The sequence below is a fragment of the Microcebus murinus genome, chromosome 19 (assembly GCF_040939455.1).
Source record: "Microcebus murinus isolate Inina chromosome 19, M.murinus_Inina_mat1.0, whole genome shotgun sequence".
Taxonomy (NCBI): Eukaryota; Metazoa; Chordata; class Mammalia; order Primates; family Cheirogaleidae; genus Microcebus; species Microcebus murinus.
Genome location: NC_134122.1, coordinates 22907087 through 22925468, shown reverse-complemented (window position 1 = coordinate 22925468; position 18382 = coordinate 22907087). Strand labels below are relative to the sequence as shown.

The following is an 18382-nucleotide window of genomic DNA, read 5'->3' as shown; positions in this document are numbered from 1 at the left end:
GCCGGCGGGCCAATGGCGGTGCGAGGCGGGGCCCGCGGGTGGGGGTTGTGAAGGGCGGGGCCCCTGGGTAATGGAGGGGAAAGCAAGAGGAGTGAAGGGGCCCATGGGAGAAAGGCCAATGGAGGCAGAGGGGCGGGCGGGAGCCGGCACGCCGAAGGACGGAGCGGACGAGAGGCGGGCCAATGACGGCTCGAAGGAAGGGCGAAGGGCGGGCCATGGGTGGGCGGGGCCTGCGGGCCTAGGGCCAATGGCGCCTCGGGGGCGGGGCCAGCAGCGGGCGGGCGGGGGCGCCGAGGGGGCGGCGGCGGCGGCGGCGAACAAAGAGGCGGCGGGCGCGAGCGGCCGAGCGAATCCGAGCGCAGCCGAGCCGGGCCGAGCCGGGCCGAGCCGGGCCGGGCCGGGCCGGGCCCAGGAGCGCGCGGATGATGCGGGCAGCCGGGCCGGGGTCGGCGGGTCCCTGAACCCCGCGGCCGGGCCAGCGAGGGAGCCGGAGGCGGTGGGGCCCGCCATGGCCGGGGTCAGCTACGCGGCGCCCTGGTGGGTGAGCCTTCTGCATCGGCTGCCCCACTTCGACCTGAGGTGGGAGGCCACCAGCAGCCAGTTCCGGCCCGAGGACACCGACTACCAGCAGGTGCCGTGGGGCCCCTCTGGGTCGCGGGGTCGGGGGCCCTGGGTCACGGCCCCTCCCCTCCCGGGGTCACTGCCCCTCCCTGAGGGTCTGAGGACTCTCCATCTCCCCCCCCCATCGCGGGGCACGGCCGCCTCTCCCTCGTGGGTCGGGGCCCCCTTCTTCTCGAGGGTCTTCTGGTCATGGACCCCCTCCTTGAGGGTCATGGCCTCTTCCTCGAGGGCCCAAACACCCTCCAACCCCCATCGCGGGTCCACGGCCCCCTCCGGATTCTAGCCTTCTTCTCAGGTGTCACTCAGGCCCGTTTCTGGGGTTGCGTGGAGCCGTCTCCCTCCCCTCCGTGGATCCCCCCTGCCAGTTGTCTGTTCCTACCGCGGACCCCTCCCTCACTGGGGGCGGCCTGGTGCTTTCCCGGCAGAGCCTCCTGCGAGGATCCAGGGCTCTGAGGCGGCAGGATGGAAGCCTAAGCACTGGGTGCAGGTGGGAGGGGATTCCTGGCTCCCTCACCGCAGCTGGGGAATCCCATTGCCAGGCTCTTCGTAGGTGAAGCAGTGCCAGCCCTCTGTGGCCAGTAATGACCCCATGCTGGGCGGTCAGGCTGTGGGATGTACACAAAGTGCCAGGCACGCCTGTGGGAGACCAGGCTGCCAGGAGCCCCTGCGGGAGGGAGGCCTGGCCACAGGGATGCACAGTGGGCCTCAGCCTGGGAGGCAGCAAGTGGCTGAGCCCTGGCAGAGCTGGGGGTGGCGGGGGCCCTTCACAGCCCTCTCCCAATGGAGCCCAAGGCCTGGCATCATGCCAAGCCCCAGCGCCACCCCCTTCCCTGAGCCAGTGTCATTTGAGTGCAGGGCAGGGGACCAGGCTGTGGGCATTTCCTTCCTGCCTGGGGATCCGGATTCCAGAAGCCCCATGACCTGGGTGCCTGGTCACCCGCAACACCTCTGGGTTTCTCTCCAGATGGAGCATGGCAGAGCCCATGGTGGGGTGGGAAGGGCTTTGCCTATCAAGGTGGCCTGGGGACCCAGTACCCTGTGAACTGTGTAACACCTCGACTAATCAGAACCGTGTTGTCTGTGGCCTCCCTTATCCAGAGGAGGAGAACCGGAAGTAGAGCAAGAGGGTGCTGTCGGGCAGCTGGCTCTGCAGGGGAGCTTACTGCCCCTAGTCTCTGTGCTCACCTGCCCCCAGGCGCCCCAGTTGCCAGCGTTTCTAAACAGATGAGAAGGGGGCGAGGGATTTGCCCAGGCACGCCCAGAGACGCAGGCAGGAGGGAGACAAGAATTTGTATAAAATCTCATGCCCACAATCTAGAAGCCCAGCGCTGGGGGGCTGTGCACTGTGGGGGCAACACACACTTCTCTGTGCTCCCCAGGAACTTTGATGTGTGATGGCTTTGTCACGCTCGTCCCTGGAGGACTCTGTTTAAGCTGCAAGGAGGGTGTGCCATACGTGGGAAAGTTCTCTGCCCTGAGGGTTTGGCCCATTTGTCAGTTGCTGAAGCTCCAGGGCCGCCCTGGGCCCCCCAGGGTGGTTGTTACCTGCTGGTCTGGGCCTGCCACCTGCCCATGCTGACAACCACAGTTGGACTTTCTGCCGGCCCTCCAAGGTGCCCGGATTCTGGGATGCCTGGTAGGGAGTGAGTGAGGGGTGAAGCCTGCAGCTCATGGGAGCCTAGGGTGGTGGGTGGTGAGGCCTCTCGCTCAGCTGGGGCACAGCCTGGCCTCCTCCAGTAGGCCCCTCTGGCCCTGGGAGGCCCTGCTTGGGGCCTGGCCTCTGGGAGCGCTGTTCTGCCCCCTCCCCTGCTCCCTGCTCCGCTGTGGGAGGGCTCTGACTCACTCTCCTGCCTCCTCTCTGAGGAGCAGAATTAGCCACTGAATAATTCACGATATGGAAACCAGCCTGTCTCCATCCCCCGCCGCCTCCGCCGCTGGCAAAGGGCCAGAGCAAGCAGACCTGGACGTCCATCCTGCCCCGGCCCTCTGGGTGCTGGGGCTTTTGGGCAAGCGCTTGACCTCTCTGAGTCTTCATCGCCTCATCCTGAAATCTAGGCTGGCTGTGCCTTCTTTGCAGGTTGCCTGCGGGTGGAGGGCCAGGAGCTCCCCTCCTGCTGGGGGTGAGAGGCACTGCTCATAAGGGTCCCTCCTGCCTCCTCTGGTGAGGTGTCACCAGCTGTGGGCTGCCCTGGTCCCACTGAGGGGTCAGGACAATGGTCCTGACCCAGGGCAGTCTGTGAGCTGTCCCCAGCTGTACCCCTCTGGCTATGCCCTGCCAATGAGGAGGCTTCTGCCTTGTGGGCTTTCTGGGGGAAAGGTGGGGCCTGGCACCAGGAGTTGGGGGCTACACCACAGGACCAGCCTTTGTCCTTTGCTATTTCCTGTCCCCATGGTCCACTGTTGGGAGCTGTTTCAGAGCCTGTGTGGGGCTGTCACACAGCTCTGGAAGGTGGGGACTGTTGTCTCCATTGTATAGATTAGCAAACTGAGGCTCCGAGCAGGGGATGGGCTGAGATCACAGAGTGAGTATGTGGCAGAGCCTCTGTCCTACTCAGGCCCCTGCCCCTGCTCCTGCCCCATGAGGGTGCTCCACTGCAGGGGGTGTGACTGTGGTATTAGCAGTGGTGGGGGCTGGAACCTGAGCCCCAGCTGGCCCTGTGCTGAGGGCTTCAGCAATCTTTGCCGGAGAGAGGTGGGATTCTGTACCCCACAGGTTTAAGATTTCTCTTGGGACTGAGGGTCTCAGGGCACCTTCTTCCCAAGGCCGCCATCCTGGGAGAGAAGGGCTCCCAGTGACTGCATGGCCCATTGTGGGGCCTGTGATGTTTGCTGCATGGATGGAGCATAGGAAGTCGGTGGGTGTGAGTCCTGTGGGGGCTAGTGGCATCTGTGGGAGGGCTGGAAGGGGCTTCTGGGGTCTGCTTTGTGCTGCTCCACTCTTGTGCTTGCTGGTCGGGCTCTCTGAGGCGGGGCTGTCACCAGCATGCCCAGAGCTCCCTGTGCTGCCTCTCTGGGGCTGCCAGGGCCTCACGCCTGTGAAGCTTTCATCTTATAGGGGAGAGATGGGAGGCCCAGAGGAGGCATCAGATTCCTGGTGGCCCTACAGGAGCTGGCAGGGCTGGGCCCAGATGCCTGGGGACCTGGCATAGCTGGGCCAGTCTGTCCTCTGGCCGTTGGTAGGGGGTCCCTGAGGGTCAGGTAGCAGAGCCTTATCTTTGGCTAGAGTGTCCCGGGCCTAGGTCCCAGCTCTGGCACTTCCTCCTGTGTGAGCTCGGGTGGCTTCATTTGGTGGGTCTGCCCACCCAGCTCCTGCATGACCCTGTATCCTCAGGTAGGGACCCAGTTCCTGCTCTCTGCCCCCAGCTCCTCACTCTGGTCCGCTGACTCCATCAGCCCAGGACCGGCAGCTGCTGCCGCTGATGCAGGAGAACACTTACAGCAGGTGGTCAGGGAAGGCTTCCTGGAGGAGGTGTTACCTGGCCTGCTGTGGAGTTGCCAATGCCCAGTGGGCTGAGACTTGCTTGCTTCCCCCAGGTACCAGCCTGGACCCCAGTGGACAGTGGGCTCACCAGCCCACCAGCCTTCCAGGGTAGGTAGTAGCACTTGCCTCAGGCTCGCCTGGCAAGTGGGGCGGTTTCCCACTGGAGCCCTCAGTGCTCCGGTGTTTTGGGTGAGACCCTGATGAGAGACTGAGGTAGCTATGCAGAGACCCTGGGGAAGAGGGCTCCAGGCAGCAGGAACAGCATGTGCAGAGGCTCTGAGGCAAAGGGAAGCCTGAGCCTCAGGGAGGCAGCATCAGCCCCAAACAAGGGAGCATCCTGCTGCTGTGCCTGTGCATGGGGCATGTGCTGCCCCAGGAGGGGTGAGCTGTGTCTGGCAGTGCGCCAGCCCAGGCCCAATGGCCACTTAGGGGATTTGAACTCAGGCTGTGTGGCCCTTAGGGCCGGTGGTCTCCTAGCAGAGCTTGGTGCTGGCTCCTAAGACTGCAGCACCTTAGTTCAGTGCTGTGACTCCCGCTGAGTCAGCTGCATGCCCAGTCTAAGTCTGGTGGCACAGCGGCCATTCCCCTGAGCAGGGCTGGGCAGCCTGTTAGCCTCCTCTTCACCTTCATGGAACATTTGGTTTCGTTATTTTATTTTATTTTTATTTTTATTTTTATTTATTTATTTATTTATTTATTTATTTTTTTTTTGAGACAGAGTCTCACTTTGTTGTCCAGGCTAGAGTGAGTGCCGTGGCGTCAGCCTAGCTCACAGCAACCTCAAACTCCTGGGCTTGAGTGATCCTGCTGCCTCAGCCTCCCGAGTAGCTGGGACTACAGGCATGCGCCACCATGCCCGGCTAATTTTTTTTTTTATATATATATCAGTTGGCCAATTAATTTCTTTCTATTTATAGTAGAGACGGGGTCTCGCTCTTGCTCAGGCTGGTTTTGAACTCCTGACCTTGAGCAATCCGCCCGCCTCGGCCTCCCAAGAGCTAGGATTACAGGCGTGAGCCACAGCGCCCGGCCTATTTTTTTATTTTTTTGAGACAGAGTCTCACTTTGTTGCCCAGGCTAAAGTGAGTGCTGCGGCATCAGCCTAGCTCACAGCAACCTCAAACTCCTGGGCTCAAACAATCCTCCTGCCTCAGCCTCCCGAGTAGCTGGGACTACAGGCATGCGCCACCATGCCCGGCTAATTTTTTCTCTATGTATTAGGTGGCCAATTAATTTCTTTCTATTTATAGTAGAGACAGGGTCTCACTCTTGCTCAGGCTGGTTTCGAACTCCTGACCTCGAGCAATCCACCCGCCTCGGCCTCCCAGAGTGCTAAGATTACAGGCGTGAGCCACCGTGCCCGGCATCCTTCATGGAACATTTGGGAGAAAGGCAAGATCATGAGATAAAAGGTCCATCCAGCTGGTTTTGTCCCAGCACATGCATTTGTAGGGTGGGCGTCACTTGAAATTAGAGTGGCACCATATATATCCTTATTGCTGCCTGCTTTCAAAACATCATGTGTAGCATTGGGCAGTGTCTGTGGCCCTTGGAGTGCAGAGGTTTGTCCAGCATCCCATGGTGCAGGTCAGGATTCTGAAGTTGCAAGTGACAGAATGTACCAGACACAGAGCACCCCCAGGGAACTGGATGGAAGCTTCTAGAGAAAGCCCTGTGGACAGAAGCTGATGAGCTAGGCTCGGGGGTGCAGGGAGCAGGGACACTGCACCATCTGGTGGGTGAGGAAGCCCCTGCTGGGCGCGTTAGCTCAGGTGTTTCCCTCTGGGCCAGTGTCTGGTCCCAGGGAGAATCTGAGTGGCCGAGCCTTCTGGCCAGGGGAGTGTGACACTGTTGGCCGGGACCACCAGGTCCATAACCCTGGGGCAGGTGTCTCCCTACCTGCAGCCCAGCCTGCTGCCTGGAGTCTTGGTGATTCTGGGACACTTTTCAAGGCCCGTTTTGGGCATTTTGCTGGCTCCTGCTTTTGTGACTCTGGGGCTACTGTGGCAGCTCTGTCCCCAGGAGTCTCTACTAGATTCCTTATGGTGCAGTCTGGACCCTCGGGAAGTTCCTGAGAAGGGAGGTCTTCAAGGCTTTTCCTGGGAGGTGTGCATGCTGGGAGGCAATTCTTCCTCAGGGCACCGGCCGCCCCTCCCTGGCTGCAGTGGGGCCAGGGCTTCTCGGTCTGTATCTGCCCTGCAGATCCCCCTGGACTCCAGGGCCCCTCTTCCCGGAATCCTCACGGCGCTAGGGGATAAGCAGGGAAGGGACGTCAGCTGTTCTGGCTGCTGGCCGGGGCTCTCGGTCATGTTCTGAAGGAACAAAGGGGTCTGTAGTCAGGCCCCTAGGCCATAGCTGCTCTGCCCAAGAGGCTGTGCTGTTTGCTTCTAAAGCACTTCTTTGGGGGAGCCAACCAGTGGCCCTAGGAGGTGGACACTGTCACCCCAACACAAGCAGCAACTGAGGCCAGCCGGCATGTGGGGCTAGAAAGCCAGGGCCGGGGCTGTTTGCCTCCCCACTGACATGCTCCAGCACAGTTTCAAGCTTGGGGTAGAGGATCCCTGCCAGGGAGGCTTGGAGAGTCTGGACCATAGCCCTCCCACGGTCAGTTTTGTGAGGCCTCCGGTCAGTTCTGTAAGGCCTCCGCTAGAGCGGGGACACTGAATCGGGGGGACTGAGGTTGAGGGCAGGGAAGTGCCTTATGCATCCACTGAGGAACTGGGCATGTGACCGCAGGTGAAGGTGTGGCAGGATCTTGGGAGGGCTGCTGTTCCTGGCCTGCCCCAGGTCTGCAGGGAGCCCTCCCCAGCCCTGTGCTGGGCCTACACCCAGCCCCCGGGGTTCTCATGGTCGGTGTTGGGGGCAAGACCACAAGCCCACCACAGCTATGGCTCAGCTGTGGACCTCCCCTCATGGGGAGGCCCAGGGGGGAGCACACGGCACTATGTCACCAGGGCCACTTTCCAGAGATGTCCCTGAACTAAGGTCCCCTGGAAGCACCTGCCCCTCCAGAATTGGAGGTGCTGCTTTCCTGGGCACCCTCGTGCTCCCAAGGCCCCCAGGGCATATCGGCCCTCTATGGAGACACTGGGTGCCCGTGGTGGTCTGGTCTGCTTGGCGCTGTGAGGGCTGTGCAGGGCTGTGGCCAAGGCCAGGCCTCCAGCCCGATGCCAGGGGCAGGATGGCCCTGCCAACTTGATGCCAACTGGCCACAGGCTGCTTTGTTCTTGTCTGGAGCGGGGTGCAGGGAAGACATAGGTTGCTGGTGTGTGCCCCCAGGTTACTAGCCAGAGCCTGCAGGTGGGTGGGCAAGCCAGCATGTCCCCAGATGGGCATATTCAATTATCTGCACACACATGCACCCCTGCACGCATGGGCTGCTCTCAGCCCTCAGTTGGTGTGTCCTTCTCCCCCCGAGAGGAGGCCAGCTGAGGCCTGAGTCCCCGTGGGGACAGCACTCACTGTGGCAGAGCTAGGCCCAGCGTCAGCCATGGCTGTGGGAGGAGGCTGGGCTGTGCAAAAGCCTGAGTGGCCAGTTCTGCCTCTGAGGAGGGAGCTGTGCCCACTGTGGCCCTGTGCACTCTGGGCTGGGCTTCTGGCATCACAGAGGGGCACTAGAGCTCTGACCCCAGTCCAGGGACACTCTAGCTCTGACCCCGTGCCCTCTTGGCTGCCTCTCCCTGGTGGAGGCTGAGCCTGGGGACGGGGCTTCCGTCTGACCCGGGCTGGGTCTGAGGCCTGCAGCTTTGTCGCCAGGGTGGCTGGTTGGGGGCTGCTCACAGGCAGGCTTGGAGAAGAGCAGGGGATTTTCTGGGTGTTCACACTGGAAGATGTGTTGGAGCGAGGGGACCAAAATAGACATACTTGCTGAGCAAGGCCGTGCCTCCTGCCGAGTTCTTTGGTGTCTGTTCCCACATGCGGGGGAGGGCGCGGTGTGGGCGGCAGGACAGCTGGGGCCGGCTGCAGGCGTAGGGCAGGCAGTGTTGCTGCCATGGGGAAGCTGCAAGCCTCTCTGAAGTCTCAGCCGAGTGCTGCCTTGCTGGGCTTCCTTCCAGGCGGTTCCTGGAGAGCGAGGTGGCAGGGAGTATATCGGGGAGGACATGTGGGGCCTCTGGGTCCCCTTACTGCCTGGTTGCCTGGGGCTGGGGCTGGGGCTGGGACAGGCAGTTGGGCCCCTCCCCCGGTTCCCTCATGGCCACTGCTGGCTGCACTTTCTCCAGGCATGACAGGAGCTCACCGTCATGGAATTTGTGAAACCCAAGCCCAGCGCAGAGGAAAATCTGTTTTTCATTTCGGGCAGCATCACTGGGAGCCTGGAGCCTGTGTGTTGTGGGGCGGGGGCTGCGGGCCACGTGGCCAGTTGGGGCCTCGCACCCACCAGCCTGGCTGGGGCCAGGGCCAGAGCTGAGGTCTGTGACACAGGAGCCCCGCTGTGTGTGAGATGGGGCCTGCCAGCCTCAGGCCCCAGATCTGTACTGCCGGTGCCAGCCCCACCCCAGGGGGTCTGGGGCCCCACCAGGCAAAGGAGGTGCTCCAGCCCAGGCTGGTCCTAGGGGAAGTGGGGTGCCATGTGGTGGGAGCCCCTTCCTAGTGGGGAACACCAGATGGGTAGTGGTGGCAGCAGCTGGCACATGCTGAACCAACCTTGGTACCCCCAGTGGGGACTCAGCCCTGGGGGGGGGGTCCTGGTTCTTCCGGCCAGAGCCACCAGTCTGCCTTGGGTTGTGGGAGCCTGGCCAGCCTCTCAGACACCCCCAAACCTTACCTCTTCCTCAGGTGGAGGGGACTTGGCAGTTGCAGGGCAAGGGTGGGACAGGGGCCACCCCTCTTCCCTCTCCCACCTGCCCTGTCTGCCCCCAGCTTGTCCTCCCAGAGCCTCCGCTCTGCTGTCAGCCACTGCAGGCTCCGCTTAACCAAGCCTGGTCTCAGCTGCAAGTGGACCTTGAGCACGTAGGAAACATCAGCAGCCTTTGCTCATGCTGTCTCCCACCAAGCTGTCCTCCACCAAGAGCGCATTGCCCGGCTAGCATGATGTGTGCCTGGCCCTTACTGAACCCATAACGGTGGTTTGCCAGTGTGACCAAGTTCCTCTTCCTGGCATCCATAGCGTCTGAATTTCCCAGGCTTGTAACCCCCACCACACAGTCTCAAAGTGCTGTGTCCATCCCTGGGCCCCTGGCCACACTCCAGGCCTGGGCTGAGTAAGATGAACGAACACATATGCTCCTGTTCCAGAATCGTGGGGGTCAAATAGGGGTCAGTGACCCTCTCTGTGGACTTTCAGTCCCCACTCCGGGGAGATGGGCGTGATTCCATATAGACGCTCAGTTCTCTCACTCCAGGAAGGTGGGTATGACTCTCTGCAGTGACTCAGGCCCCACTCTGGTGGGCAAGTGTGACCCTCACCCTGCTGTACCTGTGCACATCAAGGCGCATGCTAGTGAGAGCCAGGTCCCTTGATGGACCAGGCTTGGACTCCCCTGGAGCTGCTCGTGCTGCCTCTCACCTGAGGCTGGGCTGGCAGCAGGCTCAGGGCAGGGCTGAGCTGATGTGGTCAGGCCTACTGGCCACCACCTTCCCCCAGGGTTTCGAGGCCTCCTCCTGCCGCTGTTGCATGCCCCTGCCACTGTTGCATGCCCCTGCAGAGCTATGCAGTGGGGCACAGGAGCCCTTGCTGGTCCCTCCCTGTGTGGTAGGTCCTCCAGCTGTGTGATTTGGGGCCAGTTCCTGGCCTCTGTGAGCCTAGCAGTGCTGCAAGTCCCCACATCTCCCTTCTCTCCCCTTCCGAGCACCAGGTGCCCAGCCAGCCCTCACCAATGGCCCAGCCAAAAAGGTAGCAACTATGACTGGTGACAGCAGGGTGGCAGGATGGTGCCCCCTGTGGCTAGAGTTGGGGGGGCCCCTATAGGCTTCCCATCAAAGCCCCTGCAAGGACCTCTCAGTGGGTCAGAGGCTCCCCAGCTTGGCCACGGCCCGTGCTGCCCACAGAGGGTTGAGTGGACTGGGCAGCTGCTCTCCCGGGGGGGGGGGGGCGGAGGGTGTGTCTTAGAGGCATGTGTTCAGCAGTTCAGCAGGCCAGCTGGCTGTAGCTTGGTGTGTGCTCTGTGTGCGGCATGCTTCCTGACAGGTTGGTGTGCTCAGGTGCTGCCACCAAGGTACTCCAGGAACTGTGAGGATGCTCACCTGGTGCCACCTATGCAGGGCAAATGATGTGCCCTGTCCTGCAGGGATGTGTGGCTGGCTCTCCCACCATGGTGGCCTGGGGCACTGTGTGGCCTGTGCTGGTGCTAAGCCTGGCGTTGCACATATGGGTGCACGTGCCTGCATGGCTGAGGAGTGCCACGCCCAGGCTGGGCCTAGAGGCAGGTGGCGCATGAGCAGGGGCTGTGGTAGGTGTCAGGGTGCAGGCTCACACACACCCTGTCCCTGCACCATGGGTCCTGTCTGTGGAATGGAGCCTCCCACTGCCCAAGCTTTTCCTAAGGACTTGGTGGCACATGGGCCCTCCCCTCTCAGAGCAGGGCTGGCTTGGGGCCCCACACCTGGGGCAGGTGGCTGGAACAGGGTTGAGGGTCTTTGCTCTACATGAAGGACACCCAGAGTGTGATTTGATCTCTGGTCTTTGACACCTGGAGACATACTAGAGAAGGTGGCCTGTGCCCAGTGTTGGGGGACAGTGAGGTTCCCTGACAGAGAGAAGGTTCCAGGCCCAGGGACAACATGTGCTCGGGTCTGGAGGCCAGAGAGTACCACACCCAGCCCAGTCCTGCCCCCTCCTCATCTGCCACTGCCCCTATGCCCTGCCAGCCTGAGCCCCAAGGTTTGGGTCCCAGACAGGCCTGACAACTTCAAAACTGCCTGGTACAATTGGGGTGGGTTGAGGCTGCAGGCCTCAGCTCTCTGGCTCACTGGATGTTTCCAGAGTGAGTGGGGGTTTTCAGGGTCTTAGGGCCCCAGGGGAGAGAGTCTGGCGCAGGGCTGGGAGAGGCCCCTGCTTTGGGGGCTGTAGTGACCTTGGGAAGGCTGAGTGGGCCAAGTGGAGAGGGGTGGCCCAGGCCACTGGCGGGGGTCGGCCTGGCCCCTCTGTGCCTGTGCCCTGCTGGCCCAGCTGGCTGCTCACCTCGCCTGACCGAGCCCTTACATCACTTCCACCGAAGACGGAAAATTCCATTTGGTCAGAGCACAGATGCTGATCAGACATTTCCCATTCTCTTTCTGAATGGGCCTGGGAGGAGCAGAGGGGCCGCCAGCCACATGGAAAGAAGTGGCTGGGCCATGGGAATGCCATTGGCACCCTGGCAGGAGGCCATCCCCTAAAAATCTGGCCTCGGATGGTGGGGGCAGAAGTCACGCTGGCCACAGTTCTCTCCCCACAGACAGCTGGGCTCAGGCCTGGTATGATGGGTGCCCAGGCCTCCAGGCAAAGGGAAGTAGGGGCCCGGTTTGCTGGGCGCCCTGATGCCTGGCCTTGCGCCCTAGACAGGGACAAGCTCTGCACATTCTCAGTGATTGGCTGGGACCCTGGTCCCCTGCTGGCCTCCCCTTGGTGTAGATTGGCAGGGTGCTATCCCTGTCCTCTCTCCGGGGGTGCCAAATGAGGCTGCCCCCTGGCCCCAGCAGCTGGCCAGACAAGCTCTGCACATTCTCAGTGAGTGGCTGGGACCCTGGTCCCCTGCTAGCCTCCCCTTGGTGTAGATTGGGAGGGTGCTATCCCTGTCCTCTCTCCGGGGGTGCCAAATGAGGCTGCCCCCTGGCCCTGGCAGCTGGCCAGTTTATACCTGGCCCCTCTGGGGAGGAACATGCCTGCCAGAGAGAAAGCTGCCCCAGCCTCTTGGAGTTTGGGGGAAAGGGAGTCCCCATGTTTCTCAGCCCCTTCTGTGTGTGGGCTTCTCGCAGCAGTCCTGGGAGGTAACCTGGAAGGCGGGCACGGAGAGGCAGGGTGACTGTCCCTGCTCTGTTGACAAACTTGGCGCGGCCACCCATGAGGTGCAGGCAGACTCCAGGACATAGAGGGTGGACATGGGGACCTGTCCTCGTAGGCAGGAAGCATTTCCTGGTGCTGGGTGAAAAGAGGGGAGGAGGAAAAAGGACAGAAGATGTGGGGCACCTGCCTCCCTAAATCAGGAGGATAGGCCTGCCGGCACTTGGGCCTCTGCTGGGGCTGCAGTGACTCTTGAATCCCTAGGGGACCCCCTGCTTGGAGTCCCAGGACACATTCTCACCCTCGTGACCTGACCTGGGGTTTTGTGGGTGCTGGTCCTGTCCTCACCCTGTCTCCAACTGAACGGGAGTAGCCCATGGCATCTGCAGGTGTCCCAAGGCCATGCCCAGGGTCTTGGGCCCCCCAGGTGCTGTTCCCAGCATCTGCACTCATCGGCTCATTTCATCCTCTTGGTAACATAATGATGTCACTGTCTCCATTTTATACATTTCATAACTGAAGCACCCACCCCAAGGTCACATTCTAGAACTAGGTGGAGCAGCCTTTGGGCCTCAAGACTCTGGTTCACCAGGAAGCCGAGCTGCTTTTCTTGGGCCTGAGTTTCAGGGTTGGCTAGGGCATCCTGTCCCCTGCCCGAAGCCCCTCTCTGCCGGCGGCTCTGTCCCTTAGCAGGCGCATGTTGGCCTCTGGGGGCAGGGTCCCAGCAGGACTGTCCACAGTTATCAGAAACTGAGTGAAGCCCAGACTCTGGTTTTCTGTCACCTCCCTTGCAGATGCCAGACTCTTCTCTCAGGTGACAGCCCTGGGTGGGAAACGATCACAGCCATTTCACAGAGAAAGAATGAGGCCCAGAGCAGTGACTGACCAGACATGCAAAACCCACGGGTGGTGAAGCTGGGGCTCAGACCCCTGCATGGCAGCTTCTAGGGCCTCCCTCTCTCACTGAGACAGCTCCGACGAGGTCCTGTGTTTGTGTTTTAATAAGGAGGTATTTCACGTTCCTGGTTAAAAAAACATGACAGTCACGCGAGATGAATGGAGAGCACAACCCCTCCAGTCCTCCCAGGATGGCCAGCAGGAGCTGCCCTGGTGCTTTGCTGACCACTCTCAGTGGCTGAGCACCCTCAGGCCTTAGCGCTGGCCCTTCCTGGACGTGGATGTGGAGCAGGAGCCCAACCTGGCACTGTTTAAAATCTCCGACCCCCTGGTGCTCCCAGCTTGGGCTACCTTCTGTTTTCTCTTAGTGCCTCCCACCTTCTAGCAGGCCCCACAGTTTTCTTATGATGATGTGCAGGTGGCTCTGAGGGCAGGGGACTCCTTTGTCTGCCAGGTCTCTGCATGTGCCTGGCGTCCTGCACCACTACTGGTGCCTGGCAGTGTCTGCCACCAGCTGTGGGCACCCCCTGCTGGATGTCAGCCCTCTCACAAGGCGGTGTGGCCCAGGTGGGAGGGATGGGCTTGCCACGTCCCAGATCCTGTTTGGCCAGTAGTGTTTATCTCATCTAGCAGAGGGGAGTGGGTGGTCCCGGCGCCATAGAGGAGGTGATCCCATCCTGCAGGCTCTTTGATGTGTCCTGATGATCACCTGAGCACCGAGCACCAGTGGACACACCAGGCTGCCAGAGCCAAGGCTTGGCGCCTGCTTAGGTTCTGCCTGCACATGCCTGAGACCAGCGCCTCACCTCCCCAGACCCCAGCTTCCTCACCCCCAGGAGGGACTTCCCTGCAAAGATGTGAACTCTAGGTGAGGGATGCAACCCAAACAGGCTCTCCTGGAGCTGGTCTTATGGTGAGCAGGGCGGGGCTGACTCCAGCCAGGCCGGGAGGCCTCTGTGAGCCAGGAGCAGAAGGCTTACAGGCGGGGCCAGGCAGAGCTGCTGTGGGTTAGGCGATGTTGCCCCCAGACCATGGGGAACTCAAGGGTGGCCCTGGCTATGGAAGTGCAGACATCATGGGCCCAGGTCCTCTAGAGCTGTGACTCCCAGAGGAGTGGTCAGCTGCCCTGCAGGTGTGCTCTGACCCATAAGGAAGAGACTAGTAGGGCCTGTGATGACCAGGGGTGGGGTCAGCACCTCCTGGCCATGCCCAGCCCCATGCAGGTGAGGACAGACCTAGGACGATGCTGTTCCAGGTACCCTGATGTTTACTAAGGATTGCTGTGTGCAGAGCTTGGTGCTGGCGGGGTGGGAGTGCTGCTGAGCTATAGGACCAGGCAGGGGTGTCCCCCACCATGGGATGGGCCTCTGGGCCTTAGCAGGTGCTTGATTCCTGCCCTGGGACCCCCACTGTATCCTAGCCTGTCTGCCTCCCTCTGTGATCTTGGGTCAGGGCCCTGGGGCCTCAGAGGCCTATCTGTGACGTGAGCACCTGGGACCTTGAGGGAACCCTGAGCTGACAGAGGCTCTGGTGCCAGTTCCCTGCTCCCCTCTCCCGCTCAGCCAGCCAGTGGGCATCAGGGCCCTGCCAGACCTCTCCTGCCATGCAGGGGCAATGGGTAGCTGCGCCGGGTTGAAGGAAAGGGAAGTGGCTCACCTCAGTGCCCTGTTTGCTTGTTGCTGGGCAGACACAGGGCTGGGGCAGTTGGCTGGACAAGAGCTGTAACCTGTGACTGTAGCCTCATGGTGGAGCCCTGGCCTACCCCTCAAAGGCCTCCCCATACTGTGCCCTGGACAAGGATAGAGGCCCATCCAGACAGCACATCAGCCAGCTTCTAGGAGGGCAGGGAGTGCCATCCTCCTGCTTGCTGCCTGGCAACTGTCTCCTGGGAGATGGCCTGCTGGGCACCAGGGCTGCCGATCCTGGTCCCAGCGCCCTATGTGGAGGAGCTTTGCTTCCCAAGGGGAGCCAAACAGAGGATGTTCTGCCTTTGCAGCTCGCAGCCCCAGGCCCAGGGAGGGCTACATTGCTGAAGTGTTGAGATATGCAGGAAGCAAGAGGGTTTCTCTGCAGCATCCCCAGTGAGGACAGCTATGGGATGCCTAGTGGCCACCCCACAACATTGATGGCTACCGTGTTGACATCCACACCAATGTCCACTCCTGTAGGCAGCTCCCCCAGTTAGGCCCTTCAGCCTCTTATAGTCCTTGGCCCCCTCGATGAGGTGCAGCCCAGTGTCTACCCCACCCTGGCACAGGAAGTGTGCAGAGCTTCCAGAAGGATTGTGCTATGGGCAAGGCCACATGGCCAGCAAGTGTGGGCACATTGGAACCCAGGAGTACAGGGTCATGGGGCCTGGGGCCTTTCTCTATACCTTCTCTGAAGCCTGGTTCCTTTTTTTTCCCTTTTTTTTTCCTTTTGAGACAGAGTCTCTATCACCCTGGCTAGAGTGCAGTGCAATGGCATCATCACAACTCACTGCAACCTCAGACTTCTGGGCTCAAGAGATGTTCCTGCCTCAGCCTCCCCAGTAGCTGGTACTACAGGTGCATGCCACCACACCCAGCTATTTTTTTCTATTTTTAATAGAGACAGAGTCTCACTCTTGCTCAGGTTGAGCTCAAGCAACCCTCCCACCTTGGCCTTCCAGAGTGTTGGGATTACAGGTGTGAGCCACTGCGCCCAGCCTGAAGCCCGGTTTCTTCATCGTTCAGTAGGGGTGAGAGCAGTGGCCAGCACAGGGAGGAGGGTGGTGTCCAGGGAGGAGGGGCTGATGCCTGACAGCTCTGGGCTGCAGCCAGTACCCTCCCTTCCCCCCAGGGGTGCTCAGGAAATGTTACTGCTGCATCAAGTAAACCACTTCCTGTGGGGGATGCTGGCCTTGGATAGGAGGGCTCTAGTGTTCCTTCTGTGTTGTCTTTTCTGTCCGGAGGCCTGGGGGTGCAGCCAGAAGGCCGTTCTAGGAGCCAAGCCCCAGCCTGGCTGAGGAGCTCTGTGTGGTGGGGAGTGCCCATCTGTAGCCTGTGCAGGTGGTGTCCCCAGGACAGGGACCATGGCTGAGGCTGGGCCACCATCTCATCAGTGTGGTGGGACTCCACCAGGCAACAGCCACTCCCCACTGGGGGGGTCCCTCCCTCACATGGCCCCCAGACCGACCTTGTGATGGGGCCACTACACTGCTCACCCATCCAATGCTCATCATGATAGCCCCTAACACTCAGCCCTAGCACTGGGGAGGGGGCTCCCTCACAGGACCAAGATAGGAGCTCTCTGTGCCTGGGAGGGCAGGGCCCTGGTGATGAGGAAGGGAGATGATGCTCACAGCCCGGCCCTAGCAGGGTGACCAGGACATCACCTCCCCAGGGAAGGCAGCACTAGCCCTTTCTACAAAAGAAAAAACAGGTGCAGGATATCAAGGGACCTCCTCAGCCACGTGACCAGTCAGCAAGCGTGCTGGCCCTGCCAGCCTGATGAATCCCTCTGTCACCCTTATCCCCTGGCTGCCTGCCACCCACTGCTTCTCAGGGCCTGGTCAGGCACCCTTGTTCAAACATATCCTGAGCTCCTGCCCTAGACTCAGGGGCCCAGGAGGTGGCAGGCCCCCATGGAGAGAGGGCACCCATGGCCTTGACAGAGGCATGGAGGCCTCCAGGGGCCCACCTGGCCTCTCCTAGTGGGGCTTGGGGTTCTATCTCAATGTCCTGCAGAGTTGAGGATGGCGAGTCTGAGGTCCCAGATGTGGTGTTCAAGTCTGGGTGAGCACAGGAGCGTCACTGAGGTGTTGGGAGCCTCCATATCTCACCTATAAGTCCAGGACAGGGCCCACCTCCTAGAGCTGTGGGCAAAATTAGAAGTGTGCGCCAGGTCCCTAGGTCGAGGACAGGGCGAGGAGTTCGCTGTTAACAGCTTTCTGGGGGTGGAGGGTGGGGTCCAACCCTCCAGCACGCTTCTCACCCGCCTGCAGGCGCTGCTGCTACTGGGGGCCACCGCCCTGGCCTGCCTCGCCCTGGACCTCCTCTTCCTGCTCTTCTACTCCTTCTGGCTGTGCTGCCGGAGGCGCAAGAGCGAGGAGCACCTGGACGCAGACTGCTGCTGCACGGCCTGGTGCGTCATCATCGCCACGCTGGTGTGCAGGTGAGCGCGGTGGGGCGGGGCCGGACGGGGTGGGCGGAGCTCGCGGTAGGGATGGGCGGGACCGAGGGACGGGCGGGCCCTGCCCTCACCCGGCCCTGCCCCCGCAGCGCTGGCATCGCTGTGGGCTTCTACGGCAACGGGGAGACCAGCGATGGCGTCCATCGAGCCACCTACTCGCTCCGCCACGCCAACCGCACGGTTGCCGGCGTCCAGGACCGCGTGAGTAGCCAGGAGCTGGGTTCTGGGGAGCGCTTCTCTTGCTCCTGAGCCCTGTGTCAGTGCAGGAGGGCGGGGCCGCTGCGGGTGCGGGTTGTGCAGGAGGAGCCCGCGCCCACGGGGTCTGGGGTGCCCATGCCTGGCCTCACGCCCGGCGGCCCTGGTGCAGGTATGGGACACCGCAGCAGCCCTGAACCGCACGGCAGAGCCCAGCCTGCAGAGCCTGGAGCGGCAGCTGGCAGGGCAGCCCGAACCCCTGCGGGCTGTGCAGCGGCTGCAAGGCCTGCTGGACACGCTACTGGGCTACACAGCCGCCATCCCCTTTTGGAGGAACCCTGTGGTGTCGCTGGAGGTGTTGGCTGAGCAGGTGGATCTCTATGACTGGTACAGGTGCGACTGCACCCACTTTCCTTCCCTCCCTACCAAGCCGAGTGCACCTGGGTTAAGCATCACCTTCCCTGCGCTAGTTTTGCTCTTAACACCTAATACTTGAGGTTTGCAGGTGGGGGCAGCCAGGGCCATTGGAGCTCACAGGCAGTGACAGGAGTCCCCCAAGTGGACTTTTTCAAGAACTGACATTGTCCCCATGTGCCAGAGCTGCCTGTGAGGCCCCTCCTGGGTGTTTGCCCCTGCTCTGCCTGGCCTATGCCAGTGCCTCCTTGTCCCCTTGCCCTCTCCTGCCCCTCTCCCTGGCCTGTATCCGCTGGTCCCTAGCCCACACCCACCCACGGTTGCCCACAGGTGGCTGGGCTACTTGGGCCTGCTGCTGCTCGATGTCATCATCTGCCTCCTGGTGCTGGTTGGCCTCATCCGAAGCTCCAAGGGCATCCTGGTCGGGTGAGTCAGGTGGGGAGTCAGACACCTTTGGTCCCTCGGCAGCACCATCCCCCCAATCTGTGGGTCCCAGCCACAGGGTCTGCAGCAGGACCTGAGCCAAGACCCTTGCTGGCTGGTCTGCTCTGAGATGCTCCTCCGGCCCCATGGCCTATGCCCCTGTGGCCAGTGTCCTAGGCACACTTGCACCCACCCCAGTCTTGGTTTCCTGCTGTGCCCTCTCCTGGCAGGAGTCTGCACCTGGGGTACTTGTAGTCCAGAGACCTGAAGCAGCCTGC

At 61.5% G+C, this 18382-nt stretch overlaps 1 protein-coding gene across 4 annotated transcripts in view; it reads left to right on the top strand.

Annotated features, from left to right (window-relative positions):
* The first annotated feature begins 310 nt into the window (after nt 1-310).
* Nucleotides 311-18382, top strand: part of TTYH3 (tweety family member 3) — a 30023-nt gene continuing 11951 nt past the window's right edge. For all 4 annotated transcript variants that reach the window (XM_075995244.1, XM_012759337.2, XM_012759336.2 and 1 more), the window contains exons 1-5: nt 311-631; nt 16885-17054; nt 17162-17273; nt 17440-17660; nt 18012-18107. In XM_075995244.1, the coding sequence (XP_075851359.1) occupies nt 509-631; nt 16885-17054; nt 17162-17273; nt 17440-17660; nt 18012-18107 (722 nt within the window). In that variant the 5' untranslated portion in view covers nt 311-508. The remainder of the gene's footprint in view (nt 632-16884; nt 17055-17161; nt 17274-17439; nt 17661-18011; nt 18108-18382) is intronic.